Consider the following 19,709-nt stretch of genomic DNA (forward strand, 5'->3'; position numbering starts at 1 on the left):
CTACTCCCAGTCACCCCCCTCGGACTCTACTCCAAGTCACCCCCTCGGACTCTACTCGCATTCCCCCTCGGACTCTACTCCCAGTCCCCCCTCGGACTCTACTCCCAGTCCCCCTCGGACTCTACTCCCAGTCACCCCCTCGGACTCTACTCCCAGTCACCCCCTCGGACTCTACTCCCAGTCACCCCCCTCGGACTCTACCCCCACACTGATCTCAACATACCACATGAACAATATCTGTTTGATATGCAGAACACTGGACACAGCAAGGGACTAACATAGAGAACGAATACTGTTTACTGTTACACACACAATTACTGAGGCCTGTCGGGGAGTTCCAGACAGATTTCACGTATTCCATATAATGAGTGTCCTAGTTCCAATCTTGAGCCTTCACAGTACACATGACGTTCCACGGGACTTTAATTAAAACTTGGAGAGAGAGAGAGACACTGACAAGGGGAAAAACACTGATTAATGGGCTCAAGTTGTGTGTGTGTGCCAATGTGTGTGCGCGTGTGCGTACGTGTGTGCGTGCGTGTGTGCATACGTGTGTGTGTACGTGTGTGTGTACGTGTGTGCGTACGTGTGTGCGTACATGTGTGCGTACGTGCGTGCGTGTGTGCGTACGTGCGTGCGTACGTGCGTGCGTTCATGTGCGCGTGCATGTGTGCGTGCGTGTGTGCGTTCGTGCGTGTGCATGTGTGCGCGTGTATGTGCGTGTGTGTGTGTGCGTGCGTATGTGTGTGTGTGTGTGTGTGTGTGCGTGCGTGTGTGTGCGTGCGTATGTGTATGTGTGTGTGTGCGTGGACACGTTTTCACTCCCACTTGTATGCATCCAAAGTTCTCTCCCTGATATTGTTTACTGATGATACAGGTGTGTTTTAGTGTCACAGAGATCGCAATGACTTTATTCATGTTAATGACGAACTGTGTAATATCACAAAGTGCTTTAAAATCAACAAAATGTCACTGAATCTTAACAACTATTGTTTTATTATCTAGTCCAGAGAGCAGAGAATTCAATCCAGACTATTTATCCAGATTATATATGCAGATTATATATCCAGACTCTATCAGGTCCATATTGGTAATATTCCTGTTGATTAAGCCTGTACAACACACTTCCTTGATATATTAATTGATGATGAATTGTCATGGATACCAAACAAAGACAACAACCTCTAAGATCACCAGAAATATGGGGATACATGTCAAAATGATGTCTTCTATACAGAAGCACTGCTCTTAGTCTCTGTCACACAATGATCTTCCCATTCATCAGAAACTGGCAAATAACATGGGCCAGCACACAACCTACTATACTACTATCAGTCTGTCGTCTGTAGAAACACTAGAACAACATGGGCCAGCACACAACCTACTATACTACTATCAGTCTGTCGTCTGTAGAAACACTAGAACAACATGGGCCAGCACACAACCTACTATACTACTATCAGTCTGTCGTCTGTGGAAACACTAGAACAACATGGGCCAGCACACAACCTACTATACTACTATCAGTCTGTCGTCTGTGGAAACACTAGAACAACATGGGCCAGCACACAACCTACTATACTACTATCAGTCTGTCGTCTGTAGAAACACTAGAACAACATGGGCCAGCACACAACCTACTACACTACTATCAGTCTGTCGTCTGTAGAAACACTAGAACAACATGAGCCAGCACACAACCTACTACACTACTATCAGTCTGTCGTCTGTAGAAACACTAGAACAACATGGGCCAGCACACAACCTACTATACTACTATCAGTCTGTCGTCTGTAGAAACACTAGAACAACATGGGCCAGCACACAACCTACTACACTACTATCAGTCTGTCGTCTGTAGAAACACTAGAACAACATGGGCCAGCACACAACCTACTACACTACTATCAGTCTGTTGTCTGTAGAAACACTAGAACAACATGGGCCAGCACACAACCTACTACACTACCATCAGTCTGTCGTCTGTAGAAACACTAGAACAACATGGGCCAGCACACAACCTACTACACTACTATCAGTCTGTCGTCTGTAGAAACACTAGAACAACATGGGCCAGCACACAACCTACTACACTACTATCAGTCTGTCGTCTGTAGAAACACTAGAACAACATGGGCCAGCACACAACCTACTACACTACTATCAGTCTGTCGTCTGCAGAAACACTCTAGAATAACATTGTCTGCCGGTTCTAGAATAAATTCAGCATCACTTTTCAAACTCTTAGTTCTGCTTAATATTTATCAAATGATTCATCTTCACGTTGCCAATTTTTTAACGACTCTTTAAAATAATTATGACCCTCTTTTGTCAAAAACTATTTCACCGTCACATATGAATTCCACAACTACTCAACAAGAAACAGACAACAGCTACGTCAACCACAGAGGCCCTGTGATCTGGAACTCACTCCCGCCAGATTTTGCCAAGCTATCCCCATTGATGTTATTTACAATATGTGTTAAGCTGCTGTCCATCACAGCTGTAGTAGACTTTCTGCTGGGATTTAATGGGATTTTACCCCTTTTGCGTTTATTTTATCTTTTGTTTGTGTGATTTATTTATTTATTTTATTTTTTACTTCACATATTGTTGTCATTTTATAACTGTGCTAATAAACTAAATTATGCAGCAAGGATGGAGAGCGCTACAAAGGAAATTGAAATTGACAGAGAATTATGTGCAAAACGTGGGGGGTACAATTTGTGTTCAACATTACAAGTTCCTCTCTCTCTCTAGCAAACTGGATTTACTGTACATGTAGTCCTGCAGACAGTTTATGTCTTTTGAAAATAATTACCCACTTAGAAAATATTTTCCAAAATGTGTAGAGTTAGTATATCCAAAAAGCCCTGATATCTCCTCCTCTCCTCCCACCAAGTGGGACAGCTGGCATGGAAGAGTGGGAGAGACAGGACTGATGAGCCCAGTGGATGGCTGTAGGGTTCTGGGCTGTTGGCCCCTACTCTCTCCTCTCTCCTGTCTCTTCCTCTTCTTCAGACGAACCTGTCATTTCTCATCTCTCCTGTCTCTTCCTCTTCTTCAGACGAACCTGTCATCTCTCCTCTCTCCTGTCTCTTCCTCTTCTTCAGACGAACCTGTCATTTCTCATCTCTCCTGTCTCTTCCTCTTCTTCAGACGAACCTGTCATCCCTCCTCTATCCTGTCTCTTCCTCTTCTTCAGACTAACCTGTCATCTCTCTTCTCTCTTGGCTGTGCCTCTTCTCCAGCCTCTCCACTTCAGTCTTTCTAGCCTCCAGCAAGTCTGTCTGTTCCATATGTCCAGAAAACCCTATCCCCTCCTGGCTCTGCCTCTTCCCCTGACTAGCCTACTCAGTCTAGGCAACCCCCTCCAGCCTCTCCTCTTCAGTGTGCCTACCCTCCAGCAAGTATGTCAGTTCTATCTGCACCTGGAGCCTCAGTGAGACAGATGGCTGCTGGCTTCATGTTGTACTCCTTCAACAATAACACCTGGCACTGCTTAGCTAAATATGTTGCTGCTATATTTGTTCTGCAGCTATTTGAATGGTTGTATGTTGGGGTGATAACGCCAAGTCCATAAACTGAATAGAGCTCAGTGGGTATGTCTAGTTCATGAATCCCTGAGGCTAAATGAATAGAGCCCGGCGGTTATGTCTAGTTCATGAATCCCTGAGGCTAAATGAATAGAGCTCGGCGGTTATGTCTAGTTAATGAATAGAGCTCGGCAGGTATGTATAGTTAATGAGTAGAGCTCGGGGGTATGTATAGTTAATGAGTAGAGCTCGGCGGGTATGTCTAGTCAATGAATCCCTGAGGGTAAATGAGTAGAGCTCGGCAGGTATCTATAGTTAATGAATAGAGCTCGGCATGTATCTATAGTTAATGAATAGAGCTCGGCAGGTATCTATAGTTAATGAATAGAGCTCGATAGGTATCTATAGTTAATGAATAGAGCTCGGCAGGTATCTATAGTTAATGAATAGAGCTCGGCAGATATCTATAGTTAATGAATAGAGCTCGGTAGGTATCTATAGTTAATGAATAGAGCTCGGCAGGTATCTATAGTTAATGAATAGAGCTCGGCGGGTATCTATAGTTAATGAATAGAGCTTGGCGGGTATGTCTAGTTAATGAATAGAGCTTGGCGGGTATCTATAGTTAATGAATAGAGCTTGGCGGGTATGTCTAGTTAATGAATAGAGCTTGGCGGGTATGTCTAGTTAATGAATAGAGCTTGGCGGGTATCTGTAGTTAATGAATAGAGCTTGGCAGGTATGTCTAGTTAATGAATAGAGCTTGGCGGGTATCTGTAGTTAATCAATAGAGCTTGGTGGGTATGTCTAGTTAATGAATAGAGCTTGGCGGGTATCTATAGTTAATGAATAGAGCTTGGCGGGTATGTCTAGTTAATGAATAGAGCTTGGCGGGTATGTCTAGTTAATGGATAGAGCTTGGCGGGTATGTCTAGTTAATGAATAGAGCTTGGCGGGTATCTATAGTTAATGAATAGAGCTTGGCGGGTATGTCTAGTTAATGAATAGAGCTTGGCGGGTATGTCTAGTTAATGGATAGAGCTTGGCGGGTATGTCTAGTTAATGAATCCCTGAGGCTCAATGTAATATAATACAGCAGCAAACAAAACAACCATCGACATGGACTCATTGACGTTATATCACAACTTTATTAATGATTATTAGTGTGATGAGGAGGACTGTATTGCGTTACCTGGGAGATTAACATCATGAAAGACTGTGTCTGAAATGTGACCCTTAACCCCTACGTAGTGCACTACTTTTGGCCAAGGCCCATAGGGTTAAAAGTTGTGTACAACATAGGGAATATAGGGTGCCATTTGTCATATAAACAAGTCAACCGTACACAGCCCTGTCCTTTATCACAGAACAATAAAGGAACACTAACTGCTCAATGTATTTTAAAAAATTTATTGTTTAACCTTTATTTAACTATGCAAGTCAGTTAATATAAAGTTCTTCTTTACAATGACGACCTACATCTGCCAAACCCAGACAACGCTGGGCCAATTGTGCGCCACCAAATGGGACTCCCAATCACGGCCGGGTTTTGATAGAGCCTAGAATCGAACCGGGGGTGTCTGTAGTGACTCCTCTAGCACTGAGATGTAAGTGCTTTAAACCGGTGCGCCACTCGGGAGCCCACTGAGTGTAGCAAAGGAGAGAACTGTAACTCTCAGCAGCTTATACGTTATCTAAAGCCTCAACACAATAGTAATATACACAGAAAGAGAGAAGAACACTCCCAAGAGAGAGACCTCATGATGTAGGCTATTGCAAGTTAAGTCTGAACACTCTAGAGTGCAGTCAAGAGCATTATCTAAAACCTTCACATCTCAGCTAGACCTCATGATGTGCATTATATTATAAAACATGATGTGTTAAGTCTGAACTCTCAAATGGTATCCGTCAAATAGCATAGATTGCAGAGTCACCAACGTCAAATACATATGATTAGCAGATGTTATTGGTCAAAAATATGATTAGCAGATGTTATTGGTCAAATACATATGATTAGCAGATGTTAGGCACTATGATTAGCATTATATTATAAAACATGATGATTAGCAGATTTATTGGTCAAATACAAATCAAATTTATTGGTCAAATACATATGATTAGCAGATGTTATTGGTCAAATACATATGATTAGCAGATGTTATTGGTCAAATACATATGATTAGCAGATGTTATTGGTCAAATACATGTTATTGATTTGATTAGCAGATGTTATTGGTCAAATACATATGATTAGCAGATGTGAGTGTAGTGGTATGCTTGTGCTTGTCGTTCCGACAGTGCAGTAATATCTAAAAAGTAATCTAACAATTCCCCAACTCCCACCTAATACACACAACTCTAAGTAAAGGAATGGGTTACGAATATACAAATAGAGCTTGTAATACATATGGGTGGGTGTCCAATGGAAAACACACCGTTTGACGAACAAGTCTAAGAAAACCAATGGTCCAAACCTCTTGCCTCTATCATAACCCATGCAACAGTTATCACAGTGGCTAAATCAATGGAGACCAGAGAAAAACAGTGTAACAATAAATAAATTGGGAATATTGCATCCCAATAGCAATGTATGAATGTCCTATAGTTCCTCAATTTAGTTGTACATTTAATCCAGACCATTTGTCATGAAAAGCAGATACACACATGATTTTACATAACTAGGCAAGTCAGTTAAAAACAAATTCTTATTTTCAATGACAGCCTAGGAACAGTGGGTTAACAAACCGACAGATTTTTTGTTACCTTGTCAGCTCGGGGATTTGATCTTGCAACCTTTCAGTTACTAGTCCAACACTCTAGCCACTAGGCTACCTGGCGCCCCACCCATGGTATGGGAGACTATGTTTACAGTGCCTTCGGAAAGAATTCAATTGACTTTTTCCCCAAAAAAATTGTGTTACAGCCTGAATTTAAAATGGATTCAATTAAGATTTTGTGTCACTGGCCCAGTACCACACAGTACCCCACAGTACCCCAGTACCCCACAGTACCCCACACCCCACAGTACCCCACAGTACACCACAGTACCCGCAGTACAGTACACCACAGTACCCCACAGTACCCCACAGTACCCCCCCACAGTACACAGTACCACACAGTACCCCACAGTACCCCACAGTACCCCAGTACCCCACAGTACCCCACAGTACCCCACACAGTACCCAGTATAAGTACCACACAGCATGATGAAAGTAAAACTGCAGAAAATATTGGCAAAGAAAATGACATTTTTTCCTGAATACAAAGTGTTATGTTTGGGGCAAATCCAACACAACACATCACTGAGTGATACAGGCAAAATCCTAAAGGAAAACCTGGTTCAGTCTGCTTTCCAACAGACACTGGGAGACAAATTCATATTTCAGTAGGAAAATAACCTAGAATACATGGCAAAATATACAGTGGAGTTGCTTACCAAGACAACATTGAATGTCCCTGAGTGGCCTAGTTACAGTTTTGACTTAAATTGGCTTGAAAATCGATGGCAAGACTTGAAAATGTCTGTCAAGCAATGATCACCAACCAACTTGACTGAGCTTGATGTAAATGAGATATTGCTATATTTTATTTTCAATACATTTGCAAAGATGCCTAAAAACATGTTTCAACACTTTGTTATTTTAGGGTATTGTGTGTAGATGGGTGAGAGAAAACATTGATTTAATCGATTTTGAATTCAGGCTGTAACACAAAACGTGGAATATGTCAAGGGTTGTGGAATACTTTCTGAAGTCACTGTATATCTGCAATGAAATACTACCACTACTACTGTAGCTCTCTATAATATCAGCTAGGCTGGACACTGAAGTAACGCTAGCTGACAGCTCACCACTGAAATCTTTCTTCTAGTATCCGGAAGACATTAAACAATAGATGGATATCAATTTCGAGACATGACGTGTAGTATTTTCATATTTTAGTATTCGCTTTTCATATTAAGGGCGAAATTCCTGGCCCGCAAGCTTCATATTTTCAAGTCCTTTTACATTTAATTCAATTTGTCCTGCTAACAACTTTGAAGACGACGACCACAACATCCTCAAATCCTCAAAAGTTGTGGCGAGAAACCCGCACCGCTTGGATGTATCAGTTTACAAAATATTTTTGAATCTAGTGTGATTGATAGAGAAAGACTCCACTTAACAATTCAGAACATAAAGAATCATATTTGTCTTGTTAAAATGCATTTTTGTAACATAAGGAAGTGTAATTTCATCACCAAAGCGCGTTTTCACCCAGGCTGGGCAGAGTGGCCAGAACCTTAGTGAGGATGTTGAGGACAGGGGGAAGAGAGAGAGAGGAAAGAGGAGGAAGAGAAGAAAGAGATATCTTGAAGCAGAAAGAGAGACTCTAAAGCAAAGAACTACACAAGGTTGGACTGTAGCCCACTGCAATCCATTGCTCATCAATAAACACCAGTCCCCCAGCTCTTGTCAGTGTGTGTTTGGGTATGACGCTGGGAAAGGGAAGGGGAAGCTCCTACAACAGAGATTAGAGGCTTGTTGCATATAGGGAGAGCCTGACAGAAGCAATGCCAGGCTTGGTGTGAGATAGAGATAACCTCCAAGGAAGACGGGCTCTCAGAGGGTCCTGTCTAACTTCAGACAGACAGACAGAGAGAGACAGAGAGAGACAGAGAGAGACAGAGAGAGACAGAGAGAGACAGAGAGAGAGAGATTGGATTACTACACTGAACAGCCCAATTGGTATTCTGGACCTTGAGTGGTGCACTTCAATGACAAAGTAAAGCTTCCTAGACTCCCAAATTCCATTGCTGCATACTTGAGATATACAGGTAGACTTGCCTAGCACTATTGAATAATGAAATATATACAGGTAGATTTGCCTAGCACTATTGAATAATGAATAATGAAATATATACAGGTAGTCTTAGCACTATTGAATAATGAAATATATACAGGTTGTCTTGCCAGGCACTATTGAATAATGAAATATATACAGGTAGTCTTGCCAGGCACTATTGAATAATGAAATATATACAGGTAGTCTTGCCTAGCACTATTGAATAATGAAAGAATGACACAAATGCCCTGAAAGGAATTGAATAAGAAATATGATGCAGGTAGGAATAAGAATATAAGGTAGACTTTCACTATTGAATAATGAAATATATACAGGTAGATTTGCCTAGCAATTGAATTATTTAAATAGAGAACTATTGAATAATGAAATATATACAGGTGTCTTTCACTATTGAATAATGAAAGAATGACACAAATGCCCTGAAAGAATTTATGAAATAGAGAACCAAGTGTTCACTCTGTGGGTAGAGTTTTAAATAGAACTAAGTGTTCACTGTATGGGTGAAGTTTTAAATAGAACTAAGTGTTCACTCTGTGGGTAGAGTTTTAAATAGAACTAAGTGTTCACTGTGTGTGAAGGTGAAGTTTTAAATAGAACCAAGTGTTCACTCTGTGGGTAGAGTTTTAAATAGAACTAAGTGTTCACTGTGTGTGTGAAGTTTTAAATAGAACTAAGTGTTCACTCTGTGGGTAGAGTTTTAAATAGAACCAAGTGTTCACTATGTGGGTAAAGTTTTAAATCGAACTAAGTGTTCACACTGTGAGCAGAGTTCTAAATAGAACTAAGTGTTCACTGTGAGTGTGTGTGTGAGTAGAGTTCTAAATAGAACTAAGTGTTCACTGTGTGGGTAAAGGTTTAAATAGAACTAAGTGTTCACTCTGTGAGTAGAGTTCTAAATAGAACTAAGTGTTCACTGTGTGGGTAAAGGTTTAAATAGAACTAAGTGTTCACTGTGTGTGTTTTGAATAGAACTAAGTGTTCACTCTGTGAGTAGAGTTCTAAATAGAACTAAGTGTTCACTCTTGGAGTAGAGTTCTAAATAGAACTAAGTGTTCACTGTGTGTGTTTTAAATAGAACTACATTGTTTTGAATAGAACACTAGTGTGGGTGGAGTCCATGATGAAAGCACCTATGCCAGAGAATAAAAGAGAACCAGTTCAAAGGCCAGTGACAGGATGTGCATCCTAAATGTCAACCTGTTCACTATATAGTGCACTACTTGTAACCAGGTCCTGTGGGCCTATATAGGGAATAGGTTGCTATTTAAGATGTACGCTGTCAAACCTAACTCAGAATCGATACAGATTAAGTGGCTGTTTAGGATGAAGAGGGACATTTATTTTGACTCTGCACTTTAATCAAACGTCCTCCGAGAGGTTTTTTAATGACTTATTCAGTTTGGTTTTTAAACAACAACCAACATTCAGGTTGAAAATGGACTTTTCTGTGGCAAAGCTTCAAATGATATTTTTTTTATTTTTTTTACAAATGATCCACACACACCCATGCAAGCATACACACACACACACACACACACACACACACACACACACACGCGCACACGCACACATACACATTGCCTTAGTTGTGTTCTTTTCATTGCATCAGTCCTCAGTAGTATGCGGCCTAACAGACCGTAGAGAGAGACAGGCCAGCCCACAAGGCAAGGAGGAAGAGTGAGTGAGTGAGTGAGTGAGTGAGTGAGTGAGTGAGTGAGTGAGTGAGTGAGTGAGTGAGTGAGTGAGTGAGTGGGGGAGGGTGTGTAAGTGTCTGACTAATCTTGCTGCAAGCAGAAGCTTGACCAACCTCCATCTCTGAGCACTGCAGATCCCTCCTTCCATCCATCCCTTTTCCTCATCCCTCCTTCCATCCATCCCTTCCTCCCTCCACACATCCCCTCCATCCCTTTCCTCCCTAAATCCCACCATTTTTCCATCCCTCATCCCTCCCTCTATCCCTTCACTCCCTCCCTTCATCCCATCCCTTTTCTTCTCCCTAATCCTGCCAACAATCCCTTCTTCCTCCCTCTATCCCTATCCCTCCACACATCCCTTACTCCCCTTCATCCCATCCCTTCCTCCCTCTATCCCTTCACAAATCATCTTCCTCCCTCCATCCCATTCACAAATCCATCCCTTCCTCCCTCCATCCCTCCACACATCTCTTCCTCCCTCCATCTCCCTCACACATCCCATCTCTTCCTCCCTCCATCCCCATCCTTCCTCCCTCCATCCCTCCACATCATCCCTTCATCTCTAATCCCTCCATCATCCCTTCGTCCCTCCAACCCTCATCCATCCCTTCTTCCCTCCACCCCTTCCTCCCTCCAACTCTCTATCCATCCCTTCATCCCTAATCCCTCCATCATCCTTTTGTCCCTCCAACCCTCCATCCATTCCTTCCTACATCCATCCCGTCCCCCTCCCTCCATTCATCCACAAATCCCTTCCTCCCTCCAACCCTCCATCCCTTTCTCTCTCCATCAATCCCTTCCTCCCTCCACACAACATTTCTCTGTCCATCCCTCAATTGAAGTCATTGTATGCTCATCCCAGAGGCTATGTCAGATCAACAAGGTGACTGTTACTGGATATACATGTAGCTATGTCTGTAGTGAGATGATGGAGATGTGTCTGTAGTGAGATAATGGAGATATGTTTGTAAAGAGAGAGGGAGAGGTTGTTGTCCTGGAACCACACTGCCAGGTCTCTGAACTCCTCCTTGTTGGCTGTCTCATAATTGTCTGTAATCAGTCCTACCACTGTTGTGTCATCAGCAAACTTAATGATTGTGTTGGAGTCATGTTTGGCCATGCAGTTTTGAGTGAACAGGGAGTACAGGAGGAAACTAAGCAGGCACCCCTGGGGCGGCACGTCAGAAAGTCTGGGATCCAGTTGCAGAGGGAGGTGTTTAGGTCCTTAGCTTAGTGATGAGCTTTTTGGGAACTATGGTGTTGAACACTGATTTGTAGTCAATGAACAGCATTTATTGACTTTTGTCCAGGTGTTCCCTTTATCCAGGTAGGAAAGGGCAGTGTGGAGTGCGATTTAGATTGTGTCATCGGTGGATCTGTTGAGACGGTATGCGATTTGGAGTGGGTCTAGAGTATCCGAGATGATGCTGTTGATGTGAGCCATGACTAGCCTTTCAAAGCACTTCATGGCTTCCAACGTGAGTGCTATGGGGCAGAAATCATTTAGGCAGGTTACCTTCGCTTCCTTGGACACAGGGACGATGGGGGTCGGCTTGAAACATGTAGGTATTACAGACTTGGTCAGGGAGACATTGAAACTGTCAGTGAAGACACTTGCCAGCTGGTCCATGCATGCTTTGTTTACACATCCTGGTAGTCCATCTGGCCCCGCGGGTTTGTGAATGTTGACCTGTTTAAAGGTCTTGCTCACATCAGCTACCATGAGCGTTATCACACAGTTGTACGGAACAGCTGGTGCTCTCATGCATGATTCAGTGTTGCTTTCCTCGAAGTGATAATAAAAGGCATTTAGCTAGTCTGGTAGACTCGCGTCACTGGGCAGCTTGCGGCTGCGTTTCTCTTTGTAGTCCGTAATAGTTTCAAGCCCTGCCACATCTGACGAGCGCCAGAGCCGGGCTAGCAGGATTCAATCTTAATCCTGTATTGAAGTTTTTCCTGTTTGATGGTTCGTCTGAGGGCATAGCGGGATGTCCTATAAGTGTCCGGATTAGTGTCCCGCTCCTTGAAAGCAGCAGCTCTAGCAATTAGCTGGATGCGGATGTTGCCTGAAATCCATGGCTTCTGCTTGTGATATGTACGGAACACATGAAGGTCACTGTGGGGACGACGACTTCGATGCACTTATTGATAAAGCCGATAACTGAAGTGATATATTCCTCAAGGTCATTGGATGAATCGCGGAACATATTCCAGTCTATGCTAGCAAAACAGTCCCGTAGCGTAGCATCCATTACATCTGACCACTTCTATATTGGGGGAAGTCACTGGTACTCCCTGCTTTAGTTTTCATTTGTAAGCAGGAACCAGGAGGATAGAATTATGGTCAGATTTGCCAAATGGAGGGCGAGGGAGAGATTTGAATGTGTCTCTGTGGGTGGAGTAAAGGTGGTCTAGAGTTTTTCTCTGGTTGCACATGTGACATGCTGGTAGAAATGAGGTATAACAGATTTAAGTTTACCTGTATTAAAGTCCCCGGCCACTAGGAGTGCCGCTTCTGGATGAACATGTTCTTGTTTGCTTATGGCCTGATACAGCTGGTTGAGTGTAGTCTTAGTGCTGGCATCTGTTTGTGAACAGAACAGAATTATCTTGTTAGATAGTGTGGTCTACAGTTTATCACAAGGTACTCTACCTCAGGCAAGCAATACCTCAAGACATATTGAATATTAGACATCCACGACTCTGTGAAACATGATATTACTGTTTTTAATGTCCCGTTGGTAGGATAGTCTTGATCGTAGATCATCCCGTTTATTCTCCAGTGATTTGCACGTTGACCAATAGAACAGATGGTAGTGGTGGTTTACCCGCTCACCTATGAATTCTCAGAAGGCAGCCCGACCTCTGTCCCCTTTCTCTCTGTCTTTTCTTCAACCAAATGATGGGGATTGTGGCCCGGGTTCCCGAGAAAGCGATATATCCTTCGTGTCGGACTCGTTATAGAACAAAATCTTTGTCCAGTTCAAGGTGAGTAATTGCTGATTTGATGTCCAGAAGTTATTTTCGGGCCATAGAAGAAATTAACAGCAACATCATGTACAAAGTAAGTTACAAAATAGTGTTACATACAATTTGAAAAAACGAACCAAATAGCACAGTTGGTTAGGAGCCCGTAGAACAGCAGAAATGCCCTCCGGCGCAATTTATACACACACACTTGCTCACACACACATGCACGTTCCAACAGAAACACACTGTTAGCCTTCTGTTTCTCTGTTAACTGCCAGGCAGATTAGTACCACTCAGTCTTTCCAGAAGTTGTTCTTCAAACCAACCGATAATGTCCTTCCAACTATGTTTTAGCTCATGCAAATTATGAGCGCACAATAAATGATATTGTCTACACAAAACAACACAAATCCTATGCCACTGATTTATATTACTAACTTTAACCCATATTAGCATTCCCATAGAACAGGGAGCACCTCACATCCCCAAACTTCAAGCTTTTTTTCATAAAGGTGGAGACAGGGAGATGTATTCATTCATCATGTTGACTTCTAATGTTGTATTATGTTGTTGTCTGGTCTGATTCTCAGCTCTCTGGTCTGATCCTCACCCCTCTGGTCTGATCTGCACCCCTCTGGTCTGATCCTCACCCCTCTGGTCTGATCCTCACCCCTCTGGTCTGATCCTCACCCCTCTGGTCTGACCCTCACCCCTCTGGTCTGATCCTCACCCCTCTGGTCTGATCTGCACCCCTCTGGTCTGATCTGCACCCCTCTGGTCTGATCCTCACCCCTCTGGTCTGACCCTCACCCCTCTGGTCTGATCCTCACCCCTCTGGTCTGATCTGATCTGGTCTCACCCCTCTGGTCTGATCTGCACCCCTCTGGTCTGATCCTCACCCTCTGGTCTGATCCTCACCTCTCTGGTCTGATCCTCACCCCTCTGGTCTGATCCTCACCCCTCTGGTCTGACCCTCACCCTCTGGTCTGACCCTCACCCCTCTGGTCTGATCCTCACCTCTCTGGTCTGATCCTCACCCTCTGGTCTGACCCTCACCCCTCTGGTCTGACCCTCACCCCTCTGGTCTGACCCACCCCTCTGGTCTGATCCTCACCCTCTGGTCTGATCCTCACACCCCTCTGGTCTGACCCTCACCCCTCTGGTCTGATCCTCACCCCTCTGGTCTGATCCTCACCCTCTGGTCTGATCCTCACCCTCTGGTCTGATCCTCACCCCTCTGGTCTGATCCTCACCCCTCTGGTCTGACCCACACCTCTCTGGTCTGACCCTCACCCCTCTGGTCTGATCCTCACCTCTCTGGTCTGATCCTCACCCCTCTGGTCTGATCCTCACCTCTCTGGTCTGACCCTCACCCCTCTGGTCTGATCCTCACCCCTCTGGTCTGACCCTCACCCCTCTGGTCTGACCCACACCCCTCTGGTCTGACCCACACCCCTCTGGTCTGATCCTCACCCTCTGGTCTGATCCTCACCCTCTGGTCTGACCCACACCCCTCTGGTCTGACCCACACCCCTCTGGTCTGACCCACACCCCTCTGGTCTCACCCCTCTGGTCTGACCCTCACCCTCTGGTCTGACCCTCACCCTCTGGTCTGACCCTCACCCCTCTGGTCTGACCCTCACCCCTCTGGTCTGATCCTCACCCCTCTGGTCTGATCCTCACCCCTCTGGTCTGATCCTCAACCCTCTGGTCTGATCCTCACCCCTCTGGTCTGATCCTCACCCCTCTGGTCTGATGTGACATGATGGATGACTCATAACAGGTTGTATTGGAACACACTGAGCCAACTACTGTAGGGCCCTCCGTTAAGTGAAGGTTAATGTGTCGGAGGCAATATCCATTACAGTCAGAGATGGGCAGTATATTAATTAGGGACATTGATGGGTCTATCCGATGTTTAGAATGGACAAGTCCCACTCTGCTCACAAAGCCACGGGGGGTGTGTGTGTGTGTGTGTGTGCGTGCATTTGTTGTTGTTGTTGTTGTTGCATGTTGTTGTTGTTTTCCGCAGCCTCTATTTGTTACTTACCTAGTGGAGTTGGTGTGTTCTTGAGAGTGTTTACTCTGCTTGAGCAGTGTCCTTCACTAACAGTGTATTTGTCTCCATTTGTTGTTGTTGTTTTGACACTCAATTTAACTTCAAGACTTCTTAGGAAATATGACTGACACTCAATTTATACCTAAGTGCTCCCTTTCCACACATGTGTCTGCTTCAGTTAGTAATACACGACACCTTATGCTCTTCAAATATTTGATCTGGCAAAATGAAGTCCTTGACTGTTTCAGTATTTGAACCTAAACTGACCCTTCTGGGCAAGCCCATACAATGGGATCCTTGACGCCACTGTAACAATGCCTCTGATTGGTGTTGCTATATCAACAGCTTGTTCATACTCGGAATACGTAGGCTATTGGCAATAGGCCCATTGGTACAATTGACTATTGCCAACTGGCCCACTTCCTTGTAAAACTCTTACTCCTAAATTGCTATCTGGGATCTTTGGGACGTCCCTACTCCATTGAAGTTTACCATTGAAGTTTTACATTTTAAAATGTTACGGTTAAGGTTAAGTTAGATCTGGGTTAAGGTTAAGTTAGATAAGGGGGTTAAGGTTAAGTTTAGATAAGGGTTAAAGGTTAAGGTTAAGTTAGATAGGGTTACAGTTAAGGTTAAGTTAGATAAGGGTTACGGTTAAGGTTAAGTTAGATAAGGGTTACGGTTAAGGTTAAGTTAGATAAGGGTTACGGTTAAGGTTAAGTTAGATAAGGGTTACGGTTAAGGTTAAGTTAGATAAGGGTTACGGTTAAGGTTAAGTTAGATAAGGGTTACGGTTAAGGTTAAGTTAGATAAAGGGTTAAGGTTAAGTTAGATAAGGGTTAAGGTTAAGTTAGATAAGTTCGTTCAGGTTAAGTTAGATAAGGGTTACGGTTTAAGTTAGATAAGGGTTAAAGGTTAAGTTAGATAAGGGTTAAGTTAAGTTAGTTAAGTTAGATAAGGGTTAAGGTTATGTTAGATAAGGGTTACGGTTAAGGAGTTAGATAAGGGTTACGGTTAAGGTTAAGTTAGATGAAGGTTAAGTTAGGGTTAGGTGAAGGGTAGATATGGGTTACAGTTAAGGTTAAGTTAGATAGATAAGGTTAAGTTAGATAAGGGTTACGGTTAAGGTTAAGTTAGATAAGTTAGATAAGGGTTACGGGTTAAGTTAGATAAGGGTTACGGTTAAGGTTAAGTTAGATAAAGGTTAGATAAGGGTTAAGGTTAAGTTAGATAGGGTTACGGTTCAGGGTTAGATAACGTTAAGTTAGATAAGGGGTTAAGTTAGAGGGTTACGGTTAAGGTTAAGTTAGATCTGGTTACGGTTAAGGTTAAGTTAGATAAGGGTTAAGGTTATGTTAGATAAGGGTTACGGTTAAGTTAAGTTAGATAACGGTTAGATAGATCTGGGTTACGGTGAAGGTTAAGTTAGATATGGGTTACAGTTAAGGTTAAGTTAGATAAGGGTTAAGGTTAAGTTAGATAAGGGTTACGGTTAAGGTTAAGTTAGATAAGGGTTAAGGTTAAGTTAGATAAGGGTTAAGGTTAAGGTTAAGTTAGATAAGGGTTAAGGTTAAGTTAGATAAGGGTTACGGTTAAGTTAGATAAGGGTTACGGTTAAGGTTAAGTTAGATACGGGTTATGGTTAAGGTTAAGTTAGATAAGGGTTATGGTTAAGGTTAAGTTAGATAAGGGTTACGGTTAAGGTTAAGTTAGATAAGGGTTAAGGTTAAGTTAGATAAGGGTTAAGGTTAAGTTAGATAAGGGTTAAGGTTAAGTTAGATAAGGGTTAAGGTTAAGTTAGATAAGGGTTAAGGTTAAGTTAGATAAGGGTTACGGTTAAGGTTAAGTTAGATAAGGGTTACGGTTAAGGTTAAGTTAGATAAGGGTTACAGTTAAGGTAAGGGTAGGGGTTAAGTTTAGAGTTTAGGAGGTAGGCAAATCCCAAGGATCCCAGATAGCTCTAACCCTCCTAAATGTAACCTGCAGTGTACTTGTGAGAGTATCCACTCTACACACACCATCACCTGGCAGCAGACCTGTCTCTGCTTTGGCCCAGACCAGGGTTCAGAAGTCTGGAGTTTGAAACTGTGTTGCCAAAATGAACCCAGCTGCATTGAATAATTGAATTGTTGCTTGTTATAGATGGCTGGAAGTCCTCTCTTCACTCCTACAGGTTGTATGGCAGGTATACTAATCCTAACCACAGGCACCGTACTGGGAAACTCTCATCTATGTCCCCTTCTGATGTTACTCTAGCAAGGTTCTCACCTCAATCACATGCATTTATAAACCCATTTTTACATCAGCTGATGTCACAAAGCGCTTGTACAGAAACCCAGCCTAAAACCACAAACAGCAAGCAATGCAGATGTAGAAGTACAGTGATGTGAAAAACTCCCTCGAAAGGCAGGAACCTAGGAAGAAACCTAGAGAGGAGCCAGGCTCTGAATGGCGGCCAGTCGTCTGCTGGCTGTGCCGCGTGGAGATTATACCAGAACATTGTTAGATTGTTATTCGAGATATTTAAACGTTCTTAGATGACAAGCAGGGTCAAATAATAATAATCACAGTGGTTTTAAAGGGTGCAACAGGTCAGTACATCAGGAGTAAACGTCAGTTGGCTTTTCAAAGCAGAGCATTCAGAGGTCAAGACAGCAGGTGCGGTAGAGCGAGAGAAAGTATGTCCGGGACAAGGTAGTAGGTTGAGTGAACAGGTCAGGGTTCCCTAACCGCAGGCAGAACAGTTGAAACTGGAGCAGCAGCACAACCAGGTGGACTGGGGCAAGGTGATCCCAGGGATCAGATTCACCGGGAGGGGAGGGAGAAAGAGAATTAGAGGGAGTATACTTAAATTCACACAGGACACCATATATAACAGACTGACCCTAGCCCACCAGCACATAGACTGTTGCAGAGTAGATACTGGAGACTGAGATAGGGGTGGGTCGGGGGACACTGTGGCCCCGTCCGAAGATACACTCGGACAGTGCCAACCAGGCAAGATATAACCCCATCCACTTTGCCAAAGCACATCCCCCACAAAACTAGAGGGATATCAACAGACCACTAACTTACTACCCTGAGACAAGACTGATTATATCCCACGAAGATCTCCTTCACCATGCGAGCCTGAGGGGGGCGCAAAACTGGACAGGAAGATCACGTCTGTGACTCAACCCACTCAAGTGACGCACCCCTCCTAGGGACGGCATGGAAGAGCACAAGTAAGCCAGTGACTCAGCCCCTGTAATAGGGTCAGAGGCAGAGAATCCCAGAGGGGAGCCGGAAATGTACTATAGCAAGGTTCTTGTTTCTGTGCATCACTCCTTCCTGTTTCTCTCATTGTTCAGGGTCCTCTCTCTCTCCCTCTCCCTCTCACTGCACCTCTCTCTCTCTCTCTCTCTCGCTCTCACTCTCGTTCTCTCTCAATAGTGTATACATTTGTATTTGGGTCATCACTACTATGTATCAATGCTTCCTCTTCTTCCTTTCCCTCCCTCTCTCCGTCTAAACAGCGATCCAAAATAGCAGTCTATGAGAAAATGTGGTCATACATGAAATCGGCCGAACCGTCAGTGTTTGTCAAGACCACTCCAGACGGGGTGGCCCGGGTACGAAAGTCCAAGGGCAAGTTTGCTTTTCTCCTGGAGTCCACCATGAACGAGTACATAGAGCAGAGGAAACCCTGTGACACCATGAAAGTGGGCGGAAACCTCGACTCTAAAGGATACGGTGTGGCCACGCCCAAAGGCTCAGCATTAAGGTGGGTGGGATAATATAACGATATTCTCCTTGTTGTTATAGAATTCCACCTACCCTGATGTCTTGTGTTTGGCCCTTCTTCTTCTTCTTCTCTTCTTCCTTATTGTTTTGAACGGACGCAAAGAGGTAACGGTATCATATATTTTATTGTTCTTGGATATCTAGGTTGAAGTGTTATTATGGATGTTGATCTATGTGTTCATGTTGTTGTTCCTAAACCAAAAGGGGAATCCATTCCAGGGTGTAGCAAAGAGTTTAACAGTTTAACAACCATTTAACCTTTATGTCTCTCTTACTCTATCTTTCCTTCTGGCCTGTTTTTCTGTCCTGTCCTTCTGTCCTGTGTTTTTGTCCTGTCCTTCTGTCTTTCTGTCCTGTCCTTCTGTCCTTCTATCCTGTCCTTCTGTCCTGTCCTGTGTGCTGTCCTTCTGTCCTGTGTCCTGTCCTTCTGTCCTGTTCTTCTGTCCTGTCCTTCTATCCTGTCCTTCTGTCCTGTGTGCTGTCCTTCTGCCCTATCCTTCTGTCCTGCATGCTGTCCTTCTGTCCTGCGTACTGTCCTTCTGTCCTGTGTGCTGTCCTTCCCGACAGTTGTTGTCACTTTTAATTTAACAGTTCAACAGTTTTTCCATTTAGCCTTTAAAAGTTGCACTGTCACTTGTGATGAATGTTATTTGCATGGTGTTTTCTACTGTTGCTTTTCTTCTCAATGATGACTAGTGTCCCCGTCCCGCACACTTCAGTTTCTAAACTACCTAACTCATCATGCCACCTTTTCAATATTTACCACTTTCTTTGCTCTTCCTCTTAACCTTACTGATCTATCTAACTCATATTCCTAAAATT

General features: G+C 43.6%; 1 protein-coding gene across 2 annotated transcripts in view; it reads left to right on the forward strand.

Moving 5' to 3' along the window:
- Positions 1 to 19,709, forward strand: part of LOC135545510 (glutamate receptor 3-like) — a 234,616-nt gene that overhangs the window by 199,163 nt on the left and 15,744 nt on the right. For both annotated transcript variants that reach the window (XM_064973154.1, XM_064973155.1), the window contains exon 13: positions 18,620 to 18,867. In XM_064973154.1, coding sequence (XP_064829226.1) covers positions 18,620 to 18,867 — 248 coding nt within the window. The remainder of the gene's footprint in view (positions 1 to 18,619; positions 18,868 to 19,709) is intronic.

This window comes from Oncorhynchus masou, chromosome 9 (genome assembly GCF_036934945.1).
Source record: "Oncorhynchus masou masou isolate Uvic2021 chromosome 9, UVic_Omas_1.1, whole genome shotgun sequence".
Lineage (NCBI taxonomy): Eukaryota > Metazoa > Chordata > Actinopteri > Salmoniformes > Salmonidae > Oncorhynchus > Oncorhynchus masou.